This window comes from Hylaeus anthracinus, unplaced genomic scaffold (assembly GCF_026225885.1).
Source record: "Hylaeus anthracinus isolate JK02 unplaced genomic scaffold, UHH_iyHylAnth1.0_haploid 11997, whole genome shotgun sequence".
NCBI lineage: Eukaryota > Metazoa > Arthropoda > Insecta > Hymenoptera > Colletidae > Hylaeus > Hylaeus anthracinus.
The window spans coordinates 338,339-361,229 of NW_026534344.1; the positions used below are offsets into that span (position 1 = coordinate 338,339).

General features: G+C 43.1%; 5 protein-coding genes and 2 long non-coding RNA genes across 9 annotated transcripts in view; 3 read left to right on the top strand and 4 right to left on the bottom strand.

The window, feature by feature from the left end:
- Window positions 1–682: 682 nt before the first annotated feature.
- On the bottom strand, window positions 683–2,712 carry LOC128889361 (uncharacterized). 2 transcript variants are annotated; one of them, XM_054146934.1, is made up of 5 exons: window positions 2,344–2,712; window positions 1,824–2,247; window positions 1,578–1,748; window positions 1,296–1,504; window positions 683–1,224 (listed from the first exon to the last, which is right to left on the bottom strand). In XM_054146934.1, exons 1-5 carry the CDS (start codon window positions 2,369–2,371, stop codon window positions 824–826), a joined length of 1,233 nt encoding a protein of 410 aa, XP_054002909.1. In that variant the 5' UTR covers window positions 2,372–2,712; the 3' UTR covers window positions 683–823. The 2 variants fall into 2 exon arrangements, with proteins under 2 accessions (XP_054002909.1, XP_054002907.1); XM_054146932.1 differs by having other exon boundaries at window positions 2,339–2,712.
- Window positions 2,713–4,690: 1,978 nt separating this feature from the next.
- Window positions 4,691–8,295, bottom strand: LOC128889356 (ribosome biogenesis protein SPATA5). 2 transcript variants are annotated; one of them, XM_054146922.1, is made up of 6 exons: window positions 7,545–8,295; window positions 7,205–7,401; window positions 6,914–7,099; window positions 5,440–6,845; window positions 5,101–5,364; window positions 4,691–5,029 (listed from the first exon to the last, which is right to left on the bottom strand). In XM_054146922.1, the coding sequence occupies exons 2-6, from the start codon at window positions 7,398–7,400 to the stop codon at window positions 4,700–4,702; spliced, it is 2,382 nt and encodes a 793-aa protein (XP_054002897.1). In that variant the 5' UTR covers window position 7,401; window positions 7,545–8,295; the 3' UTR covers window positions 4,691–4,699. The 2 variants fall into 2 exon arrangements, with proteins under 2 accessions (XP_054002897.1, XP_054002898.1); XM_054146923.1 differs by lacking the exon at window positions 7,545–8,295 and having other exon boundaries at window positions 6,914–7,094; window positions 7,205–7,347.
- Window positions 8,296–8,869: 574 nt separating this feature from the next.
- Window positions 8,870–15,754, top strand: LOC128889367 (uncharacterized). Its single transcript, XM_054146940.1, has 9 exons — window positions 8,870–9,010; window positions 9,046–9,400; window positions 9,753–9,854; window positions 11,748–11,851; window positions 14,043–14,256; window positions 14,345–14,398; window positions 14,945–15,087; window positions 15,151–15,305; window positions 15,523–15,754. Exons 2-9 carry the CDS (start codon window positions 9,322–9,324, stop codon window positions 15,578–15,580), a joined length of 909 nt encoding a protein of 302 aa, XP_054002915.1. The 5' UTR covers window positions 8,870–9,010; window positions 9,046–9,321; the 3' UTR covers window positions 15,581–15,754.
- Window positions 11,770–13,184, bottom strand: LOC128889378 (uncharacterized). The gene is made up of 3 exons (XR_008460432.1): window positions 13,110–13,184; window positions 11,973–12,153; window positions 11,770–11,902 (listed from the first exon to the last, which is right to left on the bottom strand). It is a non-coding gene; the product is annotated as an uncharacterized LOC128889378 (long non-coding RNA).
- Window positions 15,755–16,972: 1,218 nt separating the features above from the next.
- On the top strand, window positions 16,973–20,784 carry LOC128889358 (bone morphogenetic protein 4-like). The gene is made up of 5 exons (XM_054146926.1): window positions 16,973–17,522; window positions 17,693–17,849; window positions 17,924–18,069; window positions 18,286–18,387; window positions 18,458–20,784. Exons 1-5 carry the CDS (start codon window positions 17,331–17,333, stop codon window positions 19,454–19,456), a joined length of 1,596 nt encoding a protein of 531 aa, XP_054002901.1. The 5' UTR covers window positions 16,973–17,330; the 3' UTR covers window positions 19,457–20,784.
- Window positions 20,785–20,940: 156 nt separating this feature from the next.
- Window positions 20,941–22,537, bottom strand: LOC128889379 (uncharacterized). Its single transcript, XR_008460433.1, has 3 exons — window positions 21,914–22,537; window positions 21,288–21,807; window positions 20,941–21,144 (listed from the first exon to the last, which is right to left on the bottom strand). It is a non-coding gene; the product is annotated as an uncharacterized LOC128889379 (long non-coding RNA).
- A 141-nt stretch (window positions 22,538–22,678) lies between these two features.
- Window positions 22,679–22,891, top strand: part of LOC128889362 (uncharacterized) — a 2,752-nt gene continuing 2,539 nt past the window's right edge. Inside the window, exon 1 of the mRNA XM_054146935.1 lies at window positions 22,679–22,891. This exon is cut by the window's right edge and continues 345 nt beyond it. The gene's annotated coding sequence lies outside the window, so the exon portion shown is untranslated.

A 22,891-nucleotide genomic window follows, 5' to 3' on the forward strand; every position in this document is an offset into this window, starting at 1 on the left:
CACAGGATGTTAGGTGAAAAATGTTAAAAGTTTATGAAAGTCTGATCGAGTTATGCATTACTTTGTGCGTCATATAAATTCAGTAACTTGTAATTACTTGCTTAGCATTCATTTGAAAGTGTAGGAGTTCTGTTGCGGCGTCCATAAATGCATCTCTTTGGACTATGTAAATTGTATGAAAATAAGAGTGTAACTTGTGTGTTACAGTATGCGCGTTATGGACCTTTGGGGAAACTTTATCGTGCGACCAGTGCGGAAGGGAGTGCGCAAACATATGCGGTACTCGACAGTTTCGTGCTTGCTGTTTTAACAACATGAAGAAAAGGCAATACGATACCGGAATTAAATTGTGGACGAAACCACGCCGATATACGGTACAGCAATTCTACCCGGATTACGATGCGCAATAATTATTTATCAATAGCGCCGTAACCTGTGTGCTTCAATTTTATAAAATTGCACAGAATTCTTTTTACTTCTGTGTCGACGTGCTTTACTCAATTTCACGATGTTATCAAACTATATATACTCAGGGATAATTTATAATTTTACGATATTAATTACTATAAAAGTATTTAACATATTATTAATTTAATTATTAAATGTCTAACCGATTAAACACGCGAAATACTTTCCTGCTGAACTTCGTTAATTAATGGAAACCATTATAAATGTGCGATCGTTGATGGATTTACGTTTATTTCGTCAAAATAAAATACTTTATACAACATATACATTTATTTTAAAGCGTTTCTTAGTCGATTTTTACACATAGTCAATATTTTTAAATGTTTACTATACATGCATGATAAGTTGAATTACACTATACATATGTTAACCAACGATGTATACGTTTGATCACTTTTTTAAATAAAATTGACTGATTTATTTCATCAGAACATGCATCCAATTTGTTTAGTTGTTTTTTACTTTTATTTCTAATCATGTTCCATTGTAGTTTATCCAAACCAGGGTATGACTCCTTGTTTAAAAGCTCCGTCAAGTCTCTCTTATTGTTAACATTGTCTATTGTTAATAATTTTCGTGCGTGCTTCTTTTTTAGAGGCACCATAACATTCTGGTCTTGTCTTATACTTGTACCTACATCTTCTGTATCGTCAAAATAAATTTCCTTATTATCCTTATTTTGATGATTATCGTTATCATATGCTTCAGTATTTGGTTTGGTATGAATTAAGTTGTAAGCACGACGATCTATAACTTCTGCAAAATAACAATTGTGCTTAAATATATGACTACAATGAAACCTAATATTAAGCATTCAATTTTTATACCTCCTGTATCATCATTAGGAAATCCATTTTTCTTTTCATTCTTAGTTACAGTACTAACGTTTCCCTCCTGTTCGCGTGAAGTTATATTTTCAAGATCTGTTTCTTTACTATAATCATTCGCATCTAATGCTATGTCTTCCTCAGAGTCATATTCACGTAAAGTGATTAATTTAAACATTGTAGTTCCTAATCCATGATTGCTAGGGACACTATATAAATAAAAATTATTTAGCTATGAAAATTTATAATAGAATCAATTGTATTTGTAGTTTTTATACTTGCTTTGGTGTAGGCTCATCTATCCATGGTAATGCCAACCATTCGTCCAAGTTGCTCGGAGTTTCATACTCTTTGGGAAGCCAGTTCAGTCCACAGGCTTTAAATAATTTTAAATACTCGTACAAGTCGTTGTACCATGTACAAGTTCTTTTAATAAGATGCCTTGATAAAATCCTACAGAAAACTAAACATCTTACTAAATTATGAATAATTCATGAATTTTCATTAAATGATGGAAAAGTCACATACCATATTCTACAAATAACAGCATATGCAACAATAGCGATAGTCCATGCATGACCTAAACCTATTCTCTTTTTGAGGAAATGTGCAGCATGCTTTGAGGTTTCTTCTACACGTATCATGAGCTTTGCAAAGCCTTGAGTTCTCACCAAAACATATTGTACCATCTGTTTACTAGGTAATTTAACGTATTTATCGTCTGTATCAATGTAGTTTCTTAAATTTTCATATTCCTTTTCAAGAGATATGGAAACATAATTGAGCAGAGCCCTGTTTACTTTAAACATCTCTTTAACACCTTTGTCGTTTCGAAATTTACTTTTCATACGATAAATCAACCTGCTTAAGATTGCTGCCTCCTTGTGCAACAATTCTTGAGAACTTAAATCCTTTATAGCTTTTTCTAAGACCGTTTGAAACTTTATTGAATCTAAAAATGGTAGCAAAAAAGCAACTATTACATTACAATACTTTCATCATAATCTTTTGGTAGGTGAAGAATAAATCAAAACATGTTTTACCAAACTTTTCACGTTTGATGTAGCAACTTGCATTTGGTGGACGTTCCAAATGCATGCGATTCCATACAGCTTCCATGCTGATTATTTATTTGAGATTTATTCGATTCCTAATGTAAACTATTTGCATGCCAAGGAAATCAAAACATAACCTTGCTTTTCCCACGTGAATACATTCAAATGATATACATATATATATATATAGAACCGGATAGAATAATAATATTACTTTTGGAATTAGAATTGGATAGAATGAAGTATTTTACAATGGACAAACAAATATTGTACTGTTCAATTGAATAAATGGTCACGACTAAATTGCTATGCATCAACTTTATTCATCATCTATTATTCGAGCATATTCGAGTATCTATGTATATAAGTAAATATCAGATTCTACTGTCGCAATAAATTATCATTCCAGGAGAATCGGTAGGTCTGATAGGGACAGGTCGACATAGTACAGGTGAATTCGGTGGAGGACCAAGGGGAATTAATTTATTTATTCCGAAATACTTGAAACCACCCTGCACTATAGGACGATACATTAAATTTGTCCATGGCGTGGCACCCCACGGTGAATTTGCCGGTTGTATAAACCTTTAATAAGGAACTTGAACATTTTAGCAAACAGATGAGTGAATCGAGTCTGCTTACACAAACTCCTCACCTCACTGCCTTTATCCGTTTAATGGGGGGATAATACTCTTGGCAGGATTTATGTCGTTCTGTATTTAGTAGAGGCCAATTGCAAGTTGTTGTCGTGCAACTGGATCTACTTACGTGGCCTCGGGGGCAGAGGCTGCAGGGTTCTTTTTCCATTACGATTTGGGAAACGTTTACTTATTAATTTTCAATCTAATAATGTTCAAAATTGTATAGAAATAACAGGAAAATAGTATAACAGGGAAAAGACAACCTACATGATTTAGAAAATGTGATCGTCTGTTTACTATACTATAATATATGTAAAAAATGTATATCCATATACACGTGTTTAAGATCGATTTTTCGAAATAATAATGATAATTTCAAATGTTTGTAAATATTATTATTTTTTTTTTTTCAGTTGTATTTTCTATTTCATGTAAATCGCCACCTAGCGGTGAACAGGCCAAACTAATTTTCAGAGTATGGTCAGGGCCTCTATCGGGAAAACGCTCAAGTTTGTCCTCGATTAGTTCCTCTTATTATTGTTAGACGGCGGTATTTTCGTTATCTTTTACCGACACAGTCGGTACATTACCACCATGTCGGTAAGAAAGAACACCAACTAAAATTGCGATAGTGGCGCCATCTAACAGTAATAAGAGGAACTAATCGAGGACAAACTTGAGCGTTTTCCCGATAGAGGCGCTGACCACACTCCGAAAATTAGTTGGGCCTGTTCACCGCTAGGTGGCGATTTACATGAAAGACAAAATAATTCCCCGAATATATATAAAAAATATTTATCAATTAATTTATGGTAAACGTTGTAAATGATCATTTCTCAAGGTCACAATTAATATTCCATATGCTTTATTTAAACGACATATATATAAATGTATTCAAATGCAAGGCTACATATTTAGCAATAATATGACAATCCAAGTGGTTGTTGTCAAATTATTTTGTTTGTAAACATTCCAGCTCTTTTCACAGTATGACATAGCGCTGACAAATTTAATTATTAAGATGGACGTGCTAGGTATCGGTGCACGTGTCAGGTAAAGAGTTAGCTAGAGACAACAAACAGGTGGTGAACAAGGATAATACTTTATGGTTCCATTATAGAACAGGCCACCAGTAGTGACACGTGTTCTTACAACAGGTCCAAATTCGGGAGGAGCGGGCACTGGCTTAGGTATGGGTGCACTGGTAACACACGGATAACAACAACAGGGTGGGCACATGAAAGGTCGTGGGGGGCAGGGTAACGGGGGTGGGCAACAGCTAACAGGCGGTGGACAATTTTGTTGGCATGGGCTAGGACACGAGGAACAACAAATAATAGGTTCTGGGGAACATGAAGTGAGGCATGGTGGGCATTGTGGTTCCATCGGGGGGCAACAACCGCAACTGAAACAAACTCCTGGTCAAATAACTGTTAAATATGTAACGAAACCATTGTACCTTTCAATCATCCTTCTTAAATCTTTCTTGTTGTAAGAACGATCGCACCTTACTACCACCGACATTGTTGATTTATCACAGTAATTATATAATTGTAAATTTTGTCAAAATTTCCGAACAAAGAAGGAGCTTAAAGTAAAAACGTGAAATCAGTGATTAAAACAACAGAATGGTATATTGATGAACGATTAATTGTACGATTAAATATAGACAAGTTCAGTTGGTCACGTAAAAATGAAGTCTTGATAATTAATATATTTTATTCATATAATCGCTGTATAAATTGATTAAGGAAGCCGGAGTTCGAGGAGTAATTATAGCCAGTGCTGCTTTAAAATGTTCCTTAGTAATTATAGCTGCGTTCAAGTCTTCCTCGAGTGCCTTCATGGCGGCTTCGTGACATATAGCTTGGATTTCCGCTCCGGAATATCCTTCTGTAAGTTCGACTAGATCTTGAATATTTACATCCTTGGCGATCGGCATGTTTCTTAACTTTATATCGAATATTTCTTGTCTAGTTTCGTAGTCGGGTAATGGCACATATATTATACGATCTAAACGTCCAGGACGGAGGAGTGCCTAAGGAAAGAATGTTACGATCAATGAACGGAAATTCATAGAATGTAATAATTCTGTAGACTTTTACTGACTTTGTCTATTTTATCAGGTCGGTTAGTGGCTGCCACTAACGTAACGCTTCCTAACGCGGTGACTCCATCGAGTTCTGTTAACAATTGCGATAAAACTCGTTCTTGTACGTTACTTCCACCATTGGCAGAAGAAGTTCTTTCGCTCCCCAGAGCATCAATTTCATCGATAAACACTATAGAAGGCGAAACTTGTCTGGCTTTTCTGAACACCTCTCTCACAGCTTTCTCGGATTCACCGACCCATTTTGAGAATAACTCTGACCCCTGCAAATAATTCCGCACGATAGAATATGTTTATAAAATCGTTATTAATTAATCGTCAATCATCGTATACGTTACCTTTATATTTAAAAAATTGACTTTGCTCTCCGTTGCGAGGGCTTTTGCAATCATCGTTTTAGAACAACCAGGTGGACCAAACATCAGAACACCTCTAGGTGGAGTAATACCCATTCTTTGAAATGCTTCGGGGTGACGTAAAGGCCATTCTACCGCTTGTTTCAATTTTAATTTTAAATCATTTTGTCCTCCAATGTCCGACCACCGTACGTTGGGTACTTCTATTAAAACTTCTTTCATTGCAGATGGTTTTGTGACAGTCAAAGCGTGATTAATATCGGGTAGCGTTACTGTCAACCAAGTATCAGAGTCAACGTTTGTTTTCTGTTCACGCTTTACGGCATTTAGAACTGCGTGAGAACATAGACCATACAAGTCTGCACCAACAAATCCATGAGTAACGAACGCGACGTTCGCTATGTCTTCGTTAGACAAAGTGTTTGGTATTTTCGATAACAGTTTACGAAGTATTTCACTTCGCATCGTTGGAGTAGGCACATAAATTTCGAATTCTTTGTCTATTCTTCCGGGTCGTCTAAGAGAATTGTCAACCGAGTCGAGTTTCGAGGTCGTAGCTAATATTACGACGTTATCGTTCGTATTTTGAATATCGTCGAAAAGTGTGATTAATTGAGCGAGAACCCTTCTTTCATGATCCGTGGTCGATGTACTCCTTTTAGGGCATAAACTATCAATTTCTTCGATTAAAATAATACTTGGAGCATTGGCTTTGGCTTCCATGAAAATATCTTTTAATTTCGTTTCTGTTTCGCCAAGGGATTTACTGTAAATATCTGAACTGTAAATAGTAAAAGAATTAAGATCATATTCGGATATTAAGGCACTGGCAATGATCGATTTACCGACACCGGCGGTACCGTATAATAATATTCCTTTACTAATGTAAAAATCTCCTATACTTTTGCATCTACCAAGACCAACATTAAGAACATCTTTAATGTCTTCTATCACAGCGTCGTATCCACCGATATCTTGTATTTGATATTTATGTCTCTTATGTACAGCTTCCTTTTTTTCTAGCTCTTTGTCAAAAATAGTCCACTTTGTGTTATAAAGTGCTTTATGAAATGGTATGCTACATGTTTCATTCGATGTTAATTTTAAACGATTTAATTCCTCTGATAAGTTAGTATCTGCACATTTGTCAAATACAACTGTGAGAACCTTATACATTAATTGTTTTCCATAAAAAGGCACGCTAAGATTTTCACCCACAGAAAATATTTTCTGCTCGTTATGGTTTTTCAATACTATGTTCAGTTCCGTAGTTACTTCTGGCAATGAATGTTTCCCAACACTGATGATAACAACTTCTTTGGCAATATAAACAGGATAGTTGAACTTGTAAATCTTAACAAGACCTCGAAGATTATTTAATTCGATAGCTGCAAAAAATATATCTACAGGAAATTTCTTATGTATAATGGGTGAAAGAATATAGTATAAAGTTTACCATGTTTTGTTAACGAAACACTAGTCAAGGTTTTGTCTTTGGTTGGCCATACAATTTTAACAACCATGTTACCCTCTGCAGCTACCACAACAGAGTCTCCTATTGGAATGTTGCAGAGTTGTAAAGCCGATTGGGAAACAAATACCATATCGTCTAACGTTTTTTCAGAAATAGTTGTTGACTGTTCTATGCAAGAAATATACATGTGAAAATGCAGTAAAATCTTGATTTATTCGATTCCTGTTCCTTTCAATCGATCTGGTAACTTAACGTCTCTAATTGTGCACATACCTTGTGATTTGTATGTGTTTATGGTACTATATAAAACATCATTGTAAATAAAATCATGTTTCCACGCGTTCATATTGGGTGGACAATTATCTTGATGCTTGGCTACATCTTTTTGCGTCAAAGTAATTTGACATTTTTCGCACGTCACCCAAGAAGAAAGACTCTTCCTTCCACTTTCTTTCGATTTCGAACTCATTCTAAAGAAAACGACATACCGTTACGATATAACTCCATTGATTCTTTATAAAACTACTATATACATAAACATTTCGCTATGTACACATAACCTACAAATTACTCGTAAGCGTTTCACATCCAATATGAAAAAAACAGAACTTACATTTCTGTAGAACACGTAGAAATGCGCAAAAACGTTTTCAACGATCGCTACAATTCTTACAGCTAGTCTATGTATAATACCAATGTAGAATAATAAAATTTTATAGAAGTATTTATATACAATGGAACACCGCACATCAAACCACATTTGTCAGATAACGTACGATCCAGAAAGATAGCAACAAGTTTTTCCGGTTTTTCAAACGATTTTAGATGTCTAAAGAGATTGATAATAAATAACTATAAAATGTATGTTTAACATACTCGTGATAAATACAAGGATGTACATAATGTATGTAATAAAGAATGGAAATAATTTCATGAATGTATAAATAACATAAATAATGCATTGTTTAATTGGACCTATTGTATTTAGGGAATTAATCTACTTTGGAATGGAGGAAAGATTGAAAATGTTCAGATACGTAATATTAATTTGTTTTGATACAATGTGACGTATAATGTTTATAGAAAATGCGTAATAGAATGTTGAGGTAAGTCGCGCGCTGTGCAGCGCTTAGTGTTTGGTCGAAAATCAAGGCGGGTTGGATCGTTCAGGGGCAAAAGGAACCACTATACGTTACCCCCTGTAGGACTGCAACCCGTCTTGACACTGGGACAAACACTCTGCGTTAGACTAATATGTACTAGTAACGTTAAAATGCTTGGCTGGCGTTTTGTTATTCCGAAAGTGTCAATACGGATACAGAGAAGTCGAAAGAAGTCAAGGTCCGAATATCGAGCACTCTTTTCAACTAACTTGAACATTAATTTGACAGATTGTCGAAAATTTAAAAATATCTTTCAAAAGGATGTTTACACACTGATACCGATATCTTGGTAAGAAAATAGTGGAATGATTATTTGTAAAAATTGTGATCTTTAAATTGCAAGTTGACAAGAGGAAAAGAATACACGTACAGCATACTTGACATAGGATAGTAGAATTTTTGAATGCGCAGACGACTGGTCACGGCAGACAGAAGATAGAAGCGAGTGGGTATCGGGGGAAGAGCAACGAAGGGAGATAAAAATTGGACGAGGGCTGGAATGTTGAGGTTTGCATGGAGACGAGATGAATCATGTTCGGCGGAGCATAAAATCAGCATGATCGGTCGGCGGGATCGGCAGGATCGGCAGGATCGGCGGGATCGGCAGGATCGGCGGGATCGGCGGGATCGGCGGGATCGGCGGGATCGGTGGTGAAGCAAGAGGGAAAAGACCCGATGGATGGACGGACGGGCCAGCCGTCACGAAGCGGGCCGACGTTCCCGTACCAAACGAGATTAATAGAGATCCGCCTGTCAGCCGGACGCCTCTCCGTCTGAGCGAGATCCAGCGGCTTCCAGACGGCCAGTCTTCTCGCAGATCGCAACCTGCGTGGGCAACAACCGATCGTGATCGATCGCACGGTGCGTCTGTGCCTCTGGACTACCGCATATTATTGCATGCGTCGAGTACGTGCCAGTCCAACGGTATTGCGTGTACCACGTATCATCTAGTCATCCGGGCGACACGTTGTAGAGCAAATGAGAATATAATCCGTTGTGACGAATTAGCCACGACCAGTCCACGACCGTCGACGGGAACGCTTTGCCCAACCGTTGCTCCCGTTGACAGATATCGTCGGCCGTGCAAACACGCCGCTTGCTTTTCCACGGCGAGGCATCGTGCGTTCACGTTTGTACATAGAGACACGTTCGTTCACCGAATAGAATCGTTGTCCTGGACACGGGTAAATCGCGTTCGATCCGTTACGCACGCCGCCGTTCGTACCGATGCGAATAAGAATCACGAGGGGTCGGTGGGCCGTATTCGGTGGCTTCACCCTAGTTTGCCTCGTCAATTTCCGACTAGGTAGGCACTCGTCGCTCTATTTTCTATCTGAATCCGCCACTATGCCTCCCCCTTATATCACCTCACATCGAGTTTTTCGCGTGATCGTGTACCTCGATCATTTTTCAGACCGTATCTCAGCAATTCCATGCTGATCCCTCGTACGAAAGTGTGCTGTATCGGTGTGATCGGGCCGCGCGAGACGACCACGCAGGGATCGGCATTTATTCGAATAAACGCGAATACTAATAACAAGTGTACCGAGTATAGTCGATGTTGTGGTATCTTTAATTTTGCCGATTTCTGCGCCGACGTCTCGAAGGAACGGTAATCCTCATTCATCGTCGCCAACGGGGGCACGTTTCTGTTTCAGCCTGCTGCGATAAGAATTCCAACGAGGGGAGGGTGCGCAGAGAGGAGGTACGGCAACATGTGTGCTGCGCGAGACACGAGAGGATGATCGACGTCGGATACGGTAAGCGAATTCGCAAATATTAACACTAAACTTACCACTCACCACTTACCGTTTATTACCGAGTATAGAAATATTGCACTGCGAGGTCATCTCTGGCGTGATAAAACTATTCTTTCCTAGAGCTCTTAACGCTTAACTTTACAGTGCGAAAGATTAACGACAGGACAGCTTGGACTACAGAGTATGCAGGGCCACCGAGGTCGAGGGTGCCAAGGGGCTTGCGGAATTTTAGCGAGCGATCAAGTGCGAATTAGAGTTGGACAGTAATTGCTTTTAAAATAATCTTTCTACCTCTTCCATCATACTTTATATTTCCATTTTCCCTGACAAACCGTACCATAGAACAAAGATCGTCGCAGTGAACTTATCGGTACATAATAGCGTTGATCACGACGATCGATTGCATTTTGCCCAACACTTCTGTGAGTCACGGTTCCCTCGTTTCTCGTTTCGCCGCCCCACGTTCATGAGTGATAAAACGCTGGTGGCCTTGCCGCTAGATCCGATCCGGTAAATTAATATCGGGTGTTGAATCAATTGACGCCGATCGAGAGAATGGAGCATCCGGTGACGGAACGCAGCGGTCTCGAATCCCAAAAACGTATTTTTTGTGTAGAGGCTTTACAGGACGTTGATCACGAATTCATAGTGAAAATGTGAAAAAAGAAGATTGTGTATCCTATACAGGAGGAACAAATTTTAAGCATTGCAACTATTTCGATAAAAATTGGAGTGGTGGGATTTTAGGGGATGGTGAATGGTAATGTGAAGGGAAGAGTATAGTACTATTTTTCGAATTTTCATTATATTTTCGGGATTTCGAATCGTTGTGGCGGTTGTTCCCGCGTTCGAAAAGATGGCGGCGCGGCGCGGCGCGGCGTGACGACTCGAGGACCGTCGATGTCGGGATCAATCTCGTTGCGGTTCGGTTTTGTCGGTTCGTAGAGATCAATTAGCGCCGCGACGGACTCTGCGACGCGCAGAATGTTTCGTACTCCCGCGGATCAAAGAGTTAACGTTTCGTCGAACCACCGCACCGTTCCGCGAAACGCACCAAGGAACAACCGCCCTTCGAGTCGGAATCAATTGTCAATTAAGCGACCTTGTTGATCGCAGTGACCTGTTGCCTCCGATACCCCCCAGAAACATTCCTACAACATGCTTTCGATCTTCCGGCGAGATCGTGCCATTCCTTTCGTTACAGCCCACGGAGCCAGGCCTTTGAAAAATAAGAAAAAACAAATTACAAACGGAGAAAAAGCAGAAAGCTTTCTTAAGCTACGTGCATTGTCTTTGGAATGGTACAGACTGAACTAACAGGCGAGAACTATGGCAACGATGGAAATGCTAAGAGTTGTATTATTGCACTAAATAATTAAATAAATAATTGTTGATCGTGGTGTGGAAGCACGAGTCGCGTGACTCGGACTGTATACACGTTGCGTTCGCGTGTCTACTAGATCCCTGTCGATAATGCCATTTATAGGAAGAAACGCGGAAAGGTACGAGGGTGTACGCGAAAGTCCAGGGCAACGTGAATCACTGTGGAATCCTCGCATTCCGCGTGTCCCACGCGTTCGCGCCAAAAATAGCACGGTTACACTATAGACGGTTCTACCCCCTTCTTATATCTTGTCAACGTTGAACGCGGTACAACTCATAAATTTCTTACGGCGTTCGCGCGAGCATTAACAGCGGCGCCATCGGATTTACACTGGCGTCTCATTTTTCGCCGGCAAGCGACGTGGCGCGGCGCGCAGTAATCGACGACACCGCCCGTCGTCGCGACGCGGTCGAAATTTGATTGAACCGCGGTTCCAAATCGATTAAAAATCACATCAAAACGATGCTACTTTATTTATCTGATGTTGTTTTTTTTTCTCTTACTTTCAGGAGTGTCGGGAGAGATTATCCAGATCGATGCTGGCCACTGTCGCAAGTTATGTCCGCGACACGTTCTAGACGATCCTGGGGACGCGAGTCAACCCATGGTGCAGGTAAACAGCTTCCTTCATATTTCTTTATTTACAGCCAAAGGCAGTTCTCTTCTGTAAAAGAGTATTCGTGTATTCAAAGTCTCTATTTAATGTAAATTATACAAGTATCATCTTGTAATACTTTGAACACATTATCTTCAGAAGAGGTATAAGTACGTTCGAGAGTAGTACAGAGGTGTCATTCGTTTGCGTCATAAGCAGTTGCTCGTAGGTTTCTTGTTGAAATCCAAATCTCACTTATCTTGATTTTCCTCTAGATATATTCGTGCTATTCTACCTCTCTGCTAGACCCATTCTTCAGTCTGTAATAGAAATATTTCGAAGTCAAGTTCTCTATTTTCAGCATTTCTCAAATAAAGTATTATTATTAAATTCGCGATGCTAAATAAAAATGAGTATTTACATATACATATACATATACGTTTATATAACGAGTAATAACGAGAGCGCGTTATTCGCGCAAAGATTTATTCCAAGTTATTGGCGAACAACGTGATCGGTGATTCACGTCTGGAGGATGCACCTGGTGCAAAAACTCCGTGGGTCGAGGGTCCCGCTGCCTCGGCGAGCCGAGCACAGTGGACAAAAATGAACGTCGCCGTCGTCCAAGTTCGTCGAACCTGGTCGTTAGGCTCGTCGATTTCACGTCTCGGAATCATGGCGAGATTCGTGGTGGTTTGAAAAAGTTCCAACCGAAAAAACGTGCTTCGCTAACCGGAATTCGTTGAAACGCAGAAGAAACACCACTGGACGTCGTGCGTCGTAGAATTTCTGACCGTGCAAAAAGCGAGGAGTCGAGACGGGGGGGACTCCGAATTCGCCAAATAAAAAACGATACACGGCGATACACGTTGCCGCGGCAGGTTACGTGTGCCAAGGGCTACGCGAAGGGCGAAAAAAGGCTGGGACGTCATGTAGATTTATGACGCCACGGGATCGACCAATCCGCCAGCTGGAATGCGGCCACGCCAGCATCGCGCGATCATACGATCTTTCTTCGCGACTTTTACGGCGAGTGCACCCCGTACGTCGCGGCGCGCCGCGCCGTATAGAGACACGTGTGTATTCCACAACGATGATTTTACACGCGTGTTACGTTTTAGGGCCATTTCGGACGAGACGCTGTGCTGGCTTCTGGGACGTGTTTCGCGCGTTTTACGTCTCTAGGCCGGTATACTCGAGGATCGAGGGAATCGAAATGTCGATTCGGATGTAAACAAATCTTTTAATCGATGCAAAATCATTTGCAAATGCTCACCTGTTGATATCGATCAAGAGTTTTCCTACCTCTGGCTTACGAACTTGACTCTTAAACTTTGATAATTAATATCATCAAAATTACAGCTGAATGGCACAATAGCTTCGGGGGTTACGATGTATGTTATCTATAGAATAACCGTCTAAATCTTCATCAAAGTCCACCACCCCATAGACGCGATGTTCCCTTGTTAGATGATTGTTCCACATTCAACTTGAAAATTGTCGAGACCAAACCACCAGCATTTATTTTGCTTGGCACGGGACACACGTGGTTGTGATAATTGCAATATTGATTCGATAAAGCCAAGTTAATAAAGAGTGAGTTTTCTAGTCTGGATTTGTTGGCAATTTGGGAAGGGCCCTTTGGAGATGCGTTCGTTTCTTGTCCCCGCTGTGAGAGAGCTATTTTCGTCACGTGATGCAACCCGATCGGTAGTTTACGATCTTGCAAGCACCCACGGCACGCCGCGGGAGAGAAACAAGCTCCGCGGAGAAGGAGAAACGATTGCACGCGATATGCAGAACGGGAGGATATGTGTTTTGCGTCCTTGGAAGGTCGTATAGCGCCGGGTCACCGATCCGGCGCCGGCTTGGCCGGCTACTAAATCCCGAATCGTGTTCCTGGGACCGCGAGGATGGATGTACCTGAGAGCAGAATTTATTAGAAAATATTCTTGGCCAGAAATATCGTGGCAGGGCGGGTGGTGGGATTAAAAGGCCGCGAAGGAGGCAGGGGTAAGAGCCAAGACTGCTTGCAAAAGATAACGGTCGGTTATCCCGCAGCGAGGATAATTAACATTTTGCCCACCGTACACTCCACCGTCAACTGCACGCAATAACGTGGCTTGACAAATTTCTACAACTCTCGCGATACCAGGATTAACGACAACAAATTTTTCAAATTATACTTGTAATTTATCCGTTGTCGCAGAGATGCTTCCCGGAGTCGCATTGTCGTCCAAGGGCCTCGAAACTAGAGAGGGAGTCGACGATTCAAGGTGTTCGCGTGATCGAAGTCATAGAAGCCTGCGAGTGCACGCCGGATTCGTCCTGTAGACGAGAATCCCTGACGCATCTCGTCCATTCCGGCACTCCTCATCAAGCAGTGATGGATGTTGGAGTGTGCATGGGCCATTGTCCTAAAGGTATTATACAATTTTTGCTTTATTATTCCCGTGTGGTACGGGATTTACTCTCAACTTTTCTCCATAATATCTATATCATTTTCGGAAGATCTCGGATGCAAACCACTGAGGAACAATACGGTTAGCATCAAGGGCCCCAACGGTACGTAAAAGACTCGTCGTATGCGGAGCATCGAATGAAATTCAGACCAAAGAGGACAAATTCTTAATAAATAAATTACATCGCGAAAACAAATTAAGGACGTATCCGACATTTATCCTAGTATTGCCTAGTCATCGCCTGACCTCAAACTTCCAGGCTAATTTGATTCGGTGCCCCCCATCTAAGCATGTCGAACACATGGTCCGAGCCATTGGACAACACGTTGCACTATTGGTACATGCATTTCAACAAACATTTCTGTTTCGAATAATCTTTTTCACAGAATTTTCTGTACGCAGAATGTCCATAGACGTCTATCGACGGGTTAAAAACTTGAACCCTTTAAACGATCCCTGTCTCAAACAGGTCAATAAAATGCTTCGAAGGAACATGATTGTTTTGTTTACCAACGTGCAGTTGGTCGACTCGTTTTCATACTGTGCGTCAAAGTGCAAAATTGGTCCTCGGTCAAAATGAGTTTGACATGCCCCCGTAACGACCGGAAACGTCTCAGCGGATGTGACGAACGCATTAATTTTTTTTTAGGGGACGAAGTGTACCAGGTGATCGAGAAGTGCGGCTGCGCCGGTGCTTGCCATAAAATGGACCACATGGAGACCGTCCTGGACTTTAGCGAAGTCGAAATCAAGGACGGCACGAATACGACGGATGTCAGGCCGGTCGTTCGAGTAAGTTTCCCTTTCTTTAGCTGGTCTAACGACTTTGTAATGCCACGGTGCGGTTTCTTCCAGCAAATCAACGTGGGCAAGTGCGTAGGGACGTGTCCGGGGAACGAGACGGAAATGTGCCTTCTACGGGACAAAAAGGAGCCGTCGAGGTGCGTCGCTGCTCTGTACTCGAAGGAACACAACTGCAACCCGGCCAGATTCAAAGTTCACGAGTACAGGTATTCCACGTTCGTTTTGGTCGCTGTTGTTATAAAATTTCCATACATTTCATGAATAATTTTGGTAAAAACGTATATCGCCGACTCGGTCCAATATCCCAATGTCTGTTCAAATGCGAGTCCTATCGCTAAAAAGTTGCCAAGACCTAATTCGTAATCGTCAAAGGGTTTCTCGACGCAAGGTTCACGCGTATGACTGACTGTTGTATGGTTTCAGGACTCGTCGAGGATCAAAGAGGGAGATCATTCAAATCACTCAGTGTGCCTGCATCTAAATTGGAGCAGAGAGAATCAAAGGAGCCTGCTCGATCCGACGCGACGGACCAGCGGAACATAACGATTTAAACTATTTTACGCGTTGCGTAATCGCAAAGTACCGTTTCAATGTTCCTACATGCACTGTGTATTACTATGATCAATAAACGTACCATGACTTTTTAGAAAAATAACGATAGATATCTACGACGAGTCTAAAAACCAACAGAATTTTACGTAATAAATCTTCTCACCTTAGCGTAGTATTTAAATTACGATAGAACAATATGTAGAATAGAATTTGACTTTTTGAAAGATCCAAAGCGAAAAGACCGATCCTCCGAGGAAACCAGAATTAGTTTCGCAGCATTATCGGTAATTCCTGCGACGCAGAATCTCGTGCGCGCTATAATTCCACGAAGACTAAACTAGGATTAGACTTGGCGTACGAGTTTTGCTGGATCGTTAGATGGGCTGTAGAACGATACGGGAAACTATACGTACCACGAATTCGACGCGCATTTCAGGCAAAAGGGGCGCCAATTGACAGCAGCCAATTTCACGGTTACAGCCATTGGCTCCGGCTCGTTGTTCTCATTCCGCGGTACCCCGCTCGCGCTCGCACGAAATAAATGCAATAAAAAGAACGAGGTCGAAGTAGCGCTCGATCTTTGAAAGCGTGGGCGAAAATACTCGGTGACATCCTCCTCGCGATCCGTCATCGTCCACGCGTAGGAAAACAACCGATTATTCGCGACATCTAAATATCGCCGCTGGGCCACATAACTCCCCAGTTACGAATCCACGGAATTTAGGAAGCGTGAGCTTTTTTTAATAGCCCCGCGGTGTCATCATCTCGTTCCTCGTCCGTTTCGTTTGCCTCTAAAAAAAATATCGTACAATCATTCAACGCGCCCTCCTCTTTTACGGTAGAATCCACGGGCTCCATCCATCGCCAGAAACATGGCCAAAATGGATATCCCAAGGAAAATTGTTTCGTTTTATTGAAAGTAAAATTGTGGAACGATGATCGCAAGAAATGACTATAATCTTCGGTAGAGCTGTTGATTTATGAAATATTCGTGGATACTCGTAATATACTGGTGTAATGGAAAATTACGATTATAATGATGATATAATTAAATTGTACGTAACGGCCCAATTCCGCAGAACAAATCACGCGTATACAGTGGTAATACACGGTTCGTAAATGATTTGTTTATACGAGATCGAGGAGGTCGCGCGCGGAGAGGAGAGCGCGAATCGTCAACGCGCGACGATGTCGGACGACGTTGAATCGCGTCGCGTCGCGTAGCGTCGCGTCGGTGTCCCGTGAGAGAAGCCGATGTCGTTGCGGGGAGCAACGCGGGGGAGGCAACTCCCGGCATAGCATAAAGGTGACTCCTCGCAGCCAAGACCTCCCATATGCTACTTAGCGTCCCGTTCGGTTCGGCAAACCTCCTGTCCGCCAGCAGAGGAGAAGGTGTCCGCTCCTTCCTCCACGGAATCGCAGTTTTCTTCGCCCCGTCGCCGCGTGACGGAGTCGTTTCTCGTCCGAGAGGTATCATCGGGGCACCAGACGCGAATCAGGTCGTCGTTGTCGGCTGTTGGTCGCGTCCGTATCCGAGATCGTCGCTGATCGTCGCGCGTATCGAACACTCCACCGCGTACGGGGTGACGCGGACGGATCGAGTTAACGCTCGATACAAAATCGAACACGCCCGTGATCCTGACACGCGATCATAGACAGGGAAACCACAGACGAGGGTGATGACGAGAAGCGTTCCGTTCCTCCTTCTGGCGTTAGTGTTCCTGTCGAGACACCTCGACGTACACGCTCGACACTTTACCGAGGACCACGATGACGATGGTGCACTCGGGGACACCTGGTCCCTGGCCGATCTAACCGAAGGCAACGATCACGATGCCCGCAGAGACGAGGCTCTAGAGAAGCTGCAACAGGTCCGTGTCGTACCACTCGCCCGTGAAATTTACCGACGCGAAACTAGACTAGTTCTGATACTATGTATCTTTCTTCTATTGTCCCTCGATCCTCCTGTGACCTACCCAAAAGAGAAGTAATTCAAATAATTTGAATACTTTTAGTTAACCAGACGATGAAATTGTTTCAGGTCCTAGGGATTCGTAGTCACGGCGAAAAGACGGGACGTCGCAAGGTGCCTCCGCAGTTCATGATGGAGCTGTACAACAACGTCGCCGATCCCAGCGGAGTCACCCGGGGCAAAAATCCGTACAATGCTAAGGTTGTTCGCAGCTTCATCGAAAGAGGTAAACACATCTCCACTGTAATCTTTTATCTCATTATTGAGAAATTCTCTACTAAAGTCAGGCTTTTCCGCCAGACACATCCATGTCGCGGTTCTACTTCTTCAACATTACGGGACTGGAGGTGAACGAGTCCGTGTTGGAAGCGGAACTCCACCTCTATCGAAAGAGAACAGCCTTGACAGCCATGCATCCGTCCACCGTTGCCTCTCCTTACTACCTGGTGAGCACAAGATTATTCAATATTCGATAAACAATTTCAAATTTATTGGATCTAGAGAGCACAAGTAGTCTTTATGATACCAACCATTTCTCTTGAGACTAGAAACTGTGGACGAGGGTAACGTACAAGAGGTTCCTTTTATTCCAACTTGAGAGAGTAAAAACATACATAAAAGGAAATGAACAGTTTCTCTAACGTAGACATGTGTTTCTTCAGATAAGGGTGTACCAAGTGTTGGACGAGAGGAGCTTGGACGTCCCAGATCTCCACAGGCTGCTGAACGTTAGATACGTCGGAGCACATGCTTCTGGTTGGCAGGTAAGCCTCTATCTGTAATCTTAGAACAATCAAATGTTCCAAATATACAAGCCATTTATTTCTCCGTCAGATATTCAACGTGAAACAAGCGGTTCTCGCCTGGATGAACGGTGAGCCTAACCTCGGCCTCCTGGTGACGGCTTCCACCTTGTTCGAGGACCAGGTGAACGTGGAGTTCTCGCGACGAAACGATTACCACCACAGCAAGCAACCGATCCTGGTGCTGTTCGACGACGACGGCAAGACCCATCAAGCCAACAAAAAGATCGTTCCTCGTTACTACGCGTACGGCAACGACAACGAGATCGAGGGGGAGGTGTCGTATGACGAGGACGACGAGAAGATCGACCTGAAGAACGAGTATACAGACAAAAGACACGATGGACGACATGGCCAGGCGGAAGAAGCTCAATGGGAAAGCGGAAACGCGTCTGAATATTTCCAAAGACAGAAGAGGACGCAGAAGAGAGGCTCGACGACAGAGGAAACAATTGGAAGTGAAGAGGTTGCCGAAACCTCCAGACGTCGACGCAGAGAAGCGATGCCCCCTTGGAAGAACCCGTATCAAATCTCGTTGTCGAACGACGGGTTGCCTCCAAGCTACTTCACATCGATAGACGTTTACAGAAGAGCTATGCGTCGAAACAGGATGAGGAACAGTTTCCGACGAAAAATGATGCCACGTACAGGTAGCCAGAATCGTCGCGAAAAGCGATCCACCAAGAGCCACGCGTCCGTCCAACAGAACGTCACCGAGTGCACTAGGCACGAGCTTTACGTAGATTTCAAAGAGATCGGGCTGTCCTCGTCCATCATCGCCCCGCTAGGCTATTCCGCCTATCACTGCAAAGGTATTTGCGAATCGCCTTTGAGCCAGGACCAGCAGCCGACGAATCACGCGACCATTCAAGGCATCGTTCACAAAATGGGCCTGGTCAAAGGTGTGGAGAGACCCTGTTGCGTACCCACGAAGCTCCTGGGTACCACCATTCTCTTCTTCGACGACAACGAGAACGTCGTTTTGAAGGTCTACCAGGACATGATCGCGGATCGTTGCGGGTGTCGTTAAGAATTTCCTCGTTAGAGATCGTCCTGACGAGTCACCTGTTCTTATCGCGGAGGAGGTCGACGAAAGCGTCGCACACCCTCTTCCCCGCAACTTTCGCTGGGAACCGGTCCGAGTAAGTCGTGGTACAGTAGTGCTCGGTTAAACGAGGAAATTGCACCCTGAATCGACGAGAAAGAATTCAAGTTCGGTAACCGAGCGCTGTTGCGCTCTCGGTGTATCTCGTATCCAAAAATGAATTCGCAACTTTTTAAAGTGACAAATTTTTCATTTAGTCCAACACTATTGTATCAGGAAGAAATGGATAGAAAGAGAGAATGAGCAAACGTATGCACGTGAGGAAAATGGGAAGAGAGTGAATGGACGCATGACACGTGAAGATGATTTCATTGCGCGCTAGTTACGAGAGTCATTCCCTGAGATTCGCCTCGTGATCGCCCGTTCAATCAATCGTCCCCGACTTTTGTACATAAGAACATTCCTAAATTCGCGTACGTATCGATCGTACGTATCAACGATCAGCACGCGTCCGTATCGTTATCTTATACTTGCCGTTAAATTATTACTATAATCACACACGCGCACGCGCGCGCGCGCGCGCACACACACACACACGCACGCACGCACGCACGCACGCGCGCGCAGACGTAAGGAGGTAGTCGAATTGAGAAATGTATATAAACGCTGTATCTGATACGTTAGAGTTATTTATATTTTAATTACGATTGAATAAAACAAATATTTAAGCGAAACACCTTTCTTTCACCCTCTGTATCCAGACATGTGTGACAAAAGCAAGATATGTATCCACTGGTTATTGGTTACTTTGATTTGCCTCGACTCGATCATTTACTTCATGACGTGCTAACAAAACCTTGTTACGAAATAGGGCACGTGTAGGGCAAGAGGGAGGCTTGTACCAATACAAAGCAAATCCTGCTCTCGCCCTACTAAATTACGAAAACATATAATTTTCTTAATTATCTTTCTTTTTCTAAATTCGAGATTCCCGCGATAGGACGCATACCTACACCGTGCGGAATGATAAACAGAGCTCGTCGATTCTATATTCGGAGAGGTATCGTCGCGAGCGCGATACGTTTATTTCCATACTGGACGTGAGGCGATAAGCCAGGTCCAGGGTGGTGAATAAACGAAGCCAGGTGAAGAAAACGAGATTGGAGTTTTTGTTCGAGAGAGACAATTTCGAAGCGGGCGAGATCGAGGTGTAAATTTTACGAGCGAGCCAATAAAATAAGCGCGACGGTAACGGTGCCCGGGAGACGATGACTTTGGCGCCACTGGATGCAGAAAGGCAGTCGCGGAATGCTACCGCTACCGGTGTTAAATACCACTTCTTCTGCCTCGTTTTACCCACCGTCGACGATCGACGAGTAAATAAACCAAGGATCGGGTCCGAGAGACCCGGTCCATAAACAGTTCCGCGCTAATGGTATACACCAGCTCCAAATTTCGTTCCACCGACACCCTTCACGTTTTTCCTTTCATCTTCGTTGCCTTTATTTCCCCTCTCGTTTCGTGACCCGATGACGTGTGGCGATTCTCGTTTTATTGCATCGTTGGAATACTCGGGATCGAGAACGTAAACAGAGATTAGTTTAACGACCCCTGGAATCAGCCGTGAGCCGTGAGAGGCATGCAAGCGACGCACAGTGGTCAATTTTATCGATCTAGAGGGACAAAAGAATATTTGTATATAATCGAAAAACAGAGATATACAATGTGTCCTATTGGACGTCAACGTGTTTACTTGCTTACTATTTCAAGGTGGTAAACATTTCTGTTTAGATCAGAGTTATAAATAATTCTATACCTGTAATTTTCACATTGTCGTTGACATCACCCGTTATCTTATGAATCGATGCGAGATTAGACTAACCGCAGACGGGGGCAACAAGCGCGAAGAATCGAGGAGGCGATTAGGCGGGGTATCGCTCGATTGTTCAACGACGCCGTCTTCCTGTTTTCTCGTTAACCCCCCTTTGGAACCGTTGCACGCGCATAAATCTCTGCCTACGCCTCCCACGGACCAGGCCAATTTGTCCGAAGAATAATTTAAGGTATTTGAACCTCGCTTTTTCCAACCGTCCTCGATTTCCGTTTCCCATAGAGCGCAACGGAAAGGAGACGTGACTTGATTTATTGGCCTGGATCAGGAGCCCCGAAGGTCGCGAAATAATAACAATGCGAAATAATAACAGTACCGTCTGCCCACAACCCGCGGTAATGCGAACTCAAGCTTTCGCAGGCGGACATTTTACAACGCAAACAGAACGGGATTGCCTCGTTTCGAGCCTATTTCCAAGTCCTTTCCACCACCTTCAACTCTCCATCTATACAAACGGTATGCCCTAATTAGTTTACGACAGGCAACAAGTTTTCTAGATGTTCAAATATTAAAATTATAAAATCAATACGAATCGAATAATTGGACTGTACAGATGGGTTTACAAGAGAAGAGTTCAAAATAAGATCGAAACGAAAATACGCGGACGGTAAATATGGAGATCCGCGATAAAAGGGAGCAACCGTCGCGCTTTCGATACGAGGATTTGCATATTTGCGAGCGACCCGATGCCGTGTTCGCGTGCCGTCGTACTGCATTCCACGCGCGTGCATATTCAGTTATATTTAATCCGCGGTGGGTGTATTTTCGAATCCGCCCCGCTAAAAATAGACAGTGCGCGTTCCATTGCATTCCACCGCTGTATTTAGATCCCTCGGTATCGTAATACGCGTTGTTCGACCCGTGACAGATTTTCGCTACGACGTATTCTCTCGTTTACGTAATTATCGTGCGGCTAGATTCTTCGAGGATTTCCTGACTTGGAAGGCTGGAAAGCGTCAAAGCGTCAAAGGGCCGATTCGAGTATCGCTTACCACCGCGGTGACTGCGAACTTACGCTAAATACGCGAACAAATTCCATCAACTTAAAACGCACCACGCGAGCCGTACGCCACTGGAAGGGTTAAGGATGGCTCGAAGAAGCGAGGCTAGATCCGACGTAGAGCAAAGGAAGCGCGATGAGAAGAGCGGAGCAAAACGGAACAGCGTAAAAAGAAAAGAAAGGACCTATAGACCCTGGAGCTGCAGCTAAGTAAGAAAAACCCCGAGCCGTGAACTGTACGGCCTGTACAATGACGTAGTGTTTTGTCATCCGGCGCGCTACCTCTCCAGCAACCTCTCCGCTACCGCCACTTGGCCATTATAGTGGGACAGGACACTTCACCGGTTCACAACTATACATATAGTGGTAGGCCTTTGAACGGTGCGCGCCTCGTGGCTCGTGTACGCTCAGTTCTTCCTTCCTTCTTGTTTCCTCTTGTTTCGTTGTTTTGATCGTCCAGGCTCCTTTGCGCTCATTATCGTTCTCTCTCTCTCTCTCTCTCTCTCTCTCTCTCTCTCTCTCTCTCTCT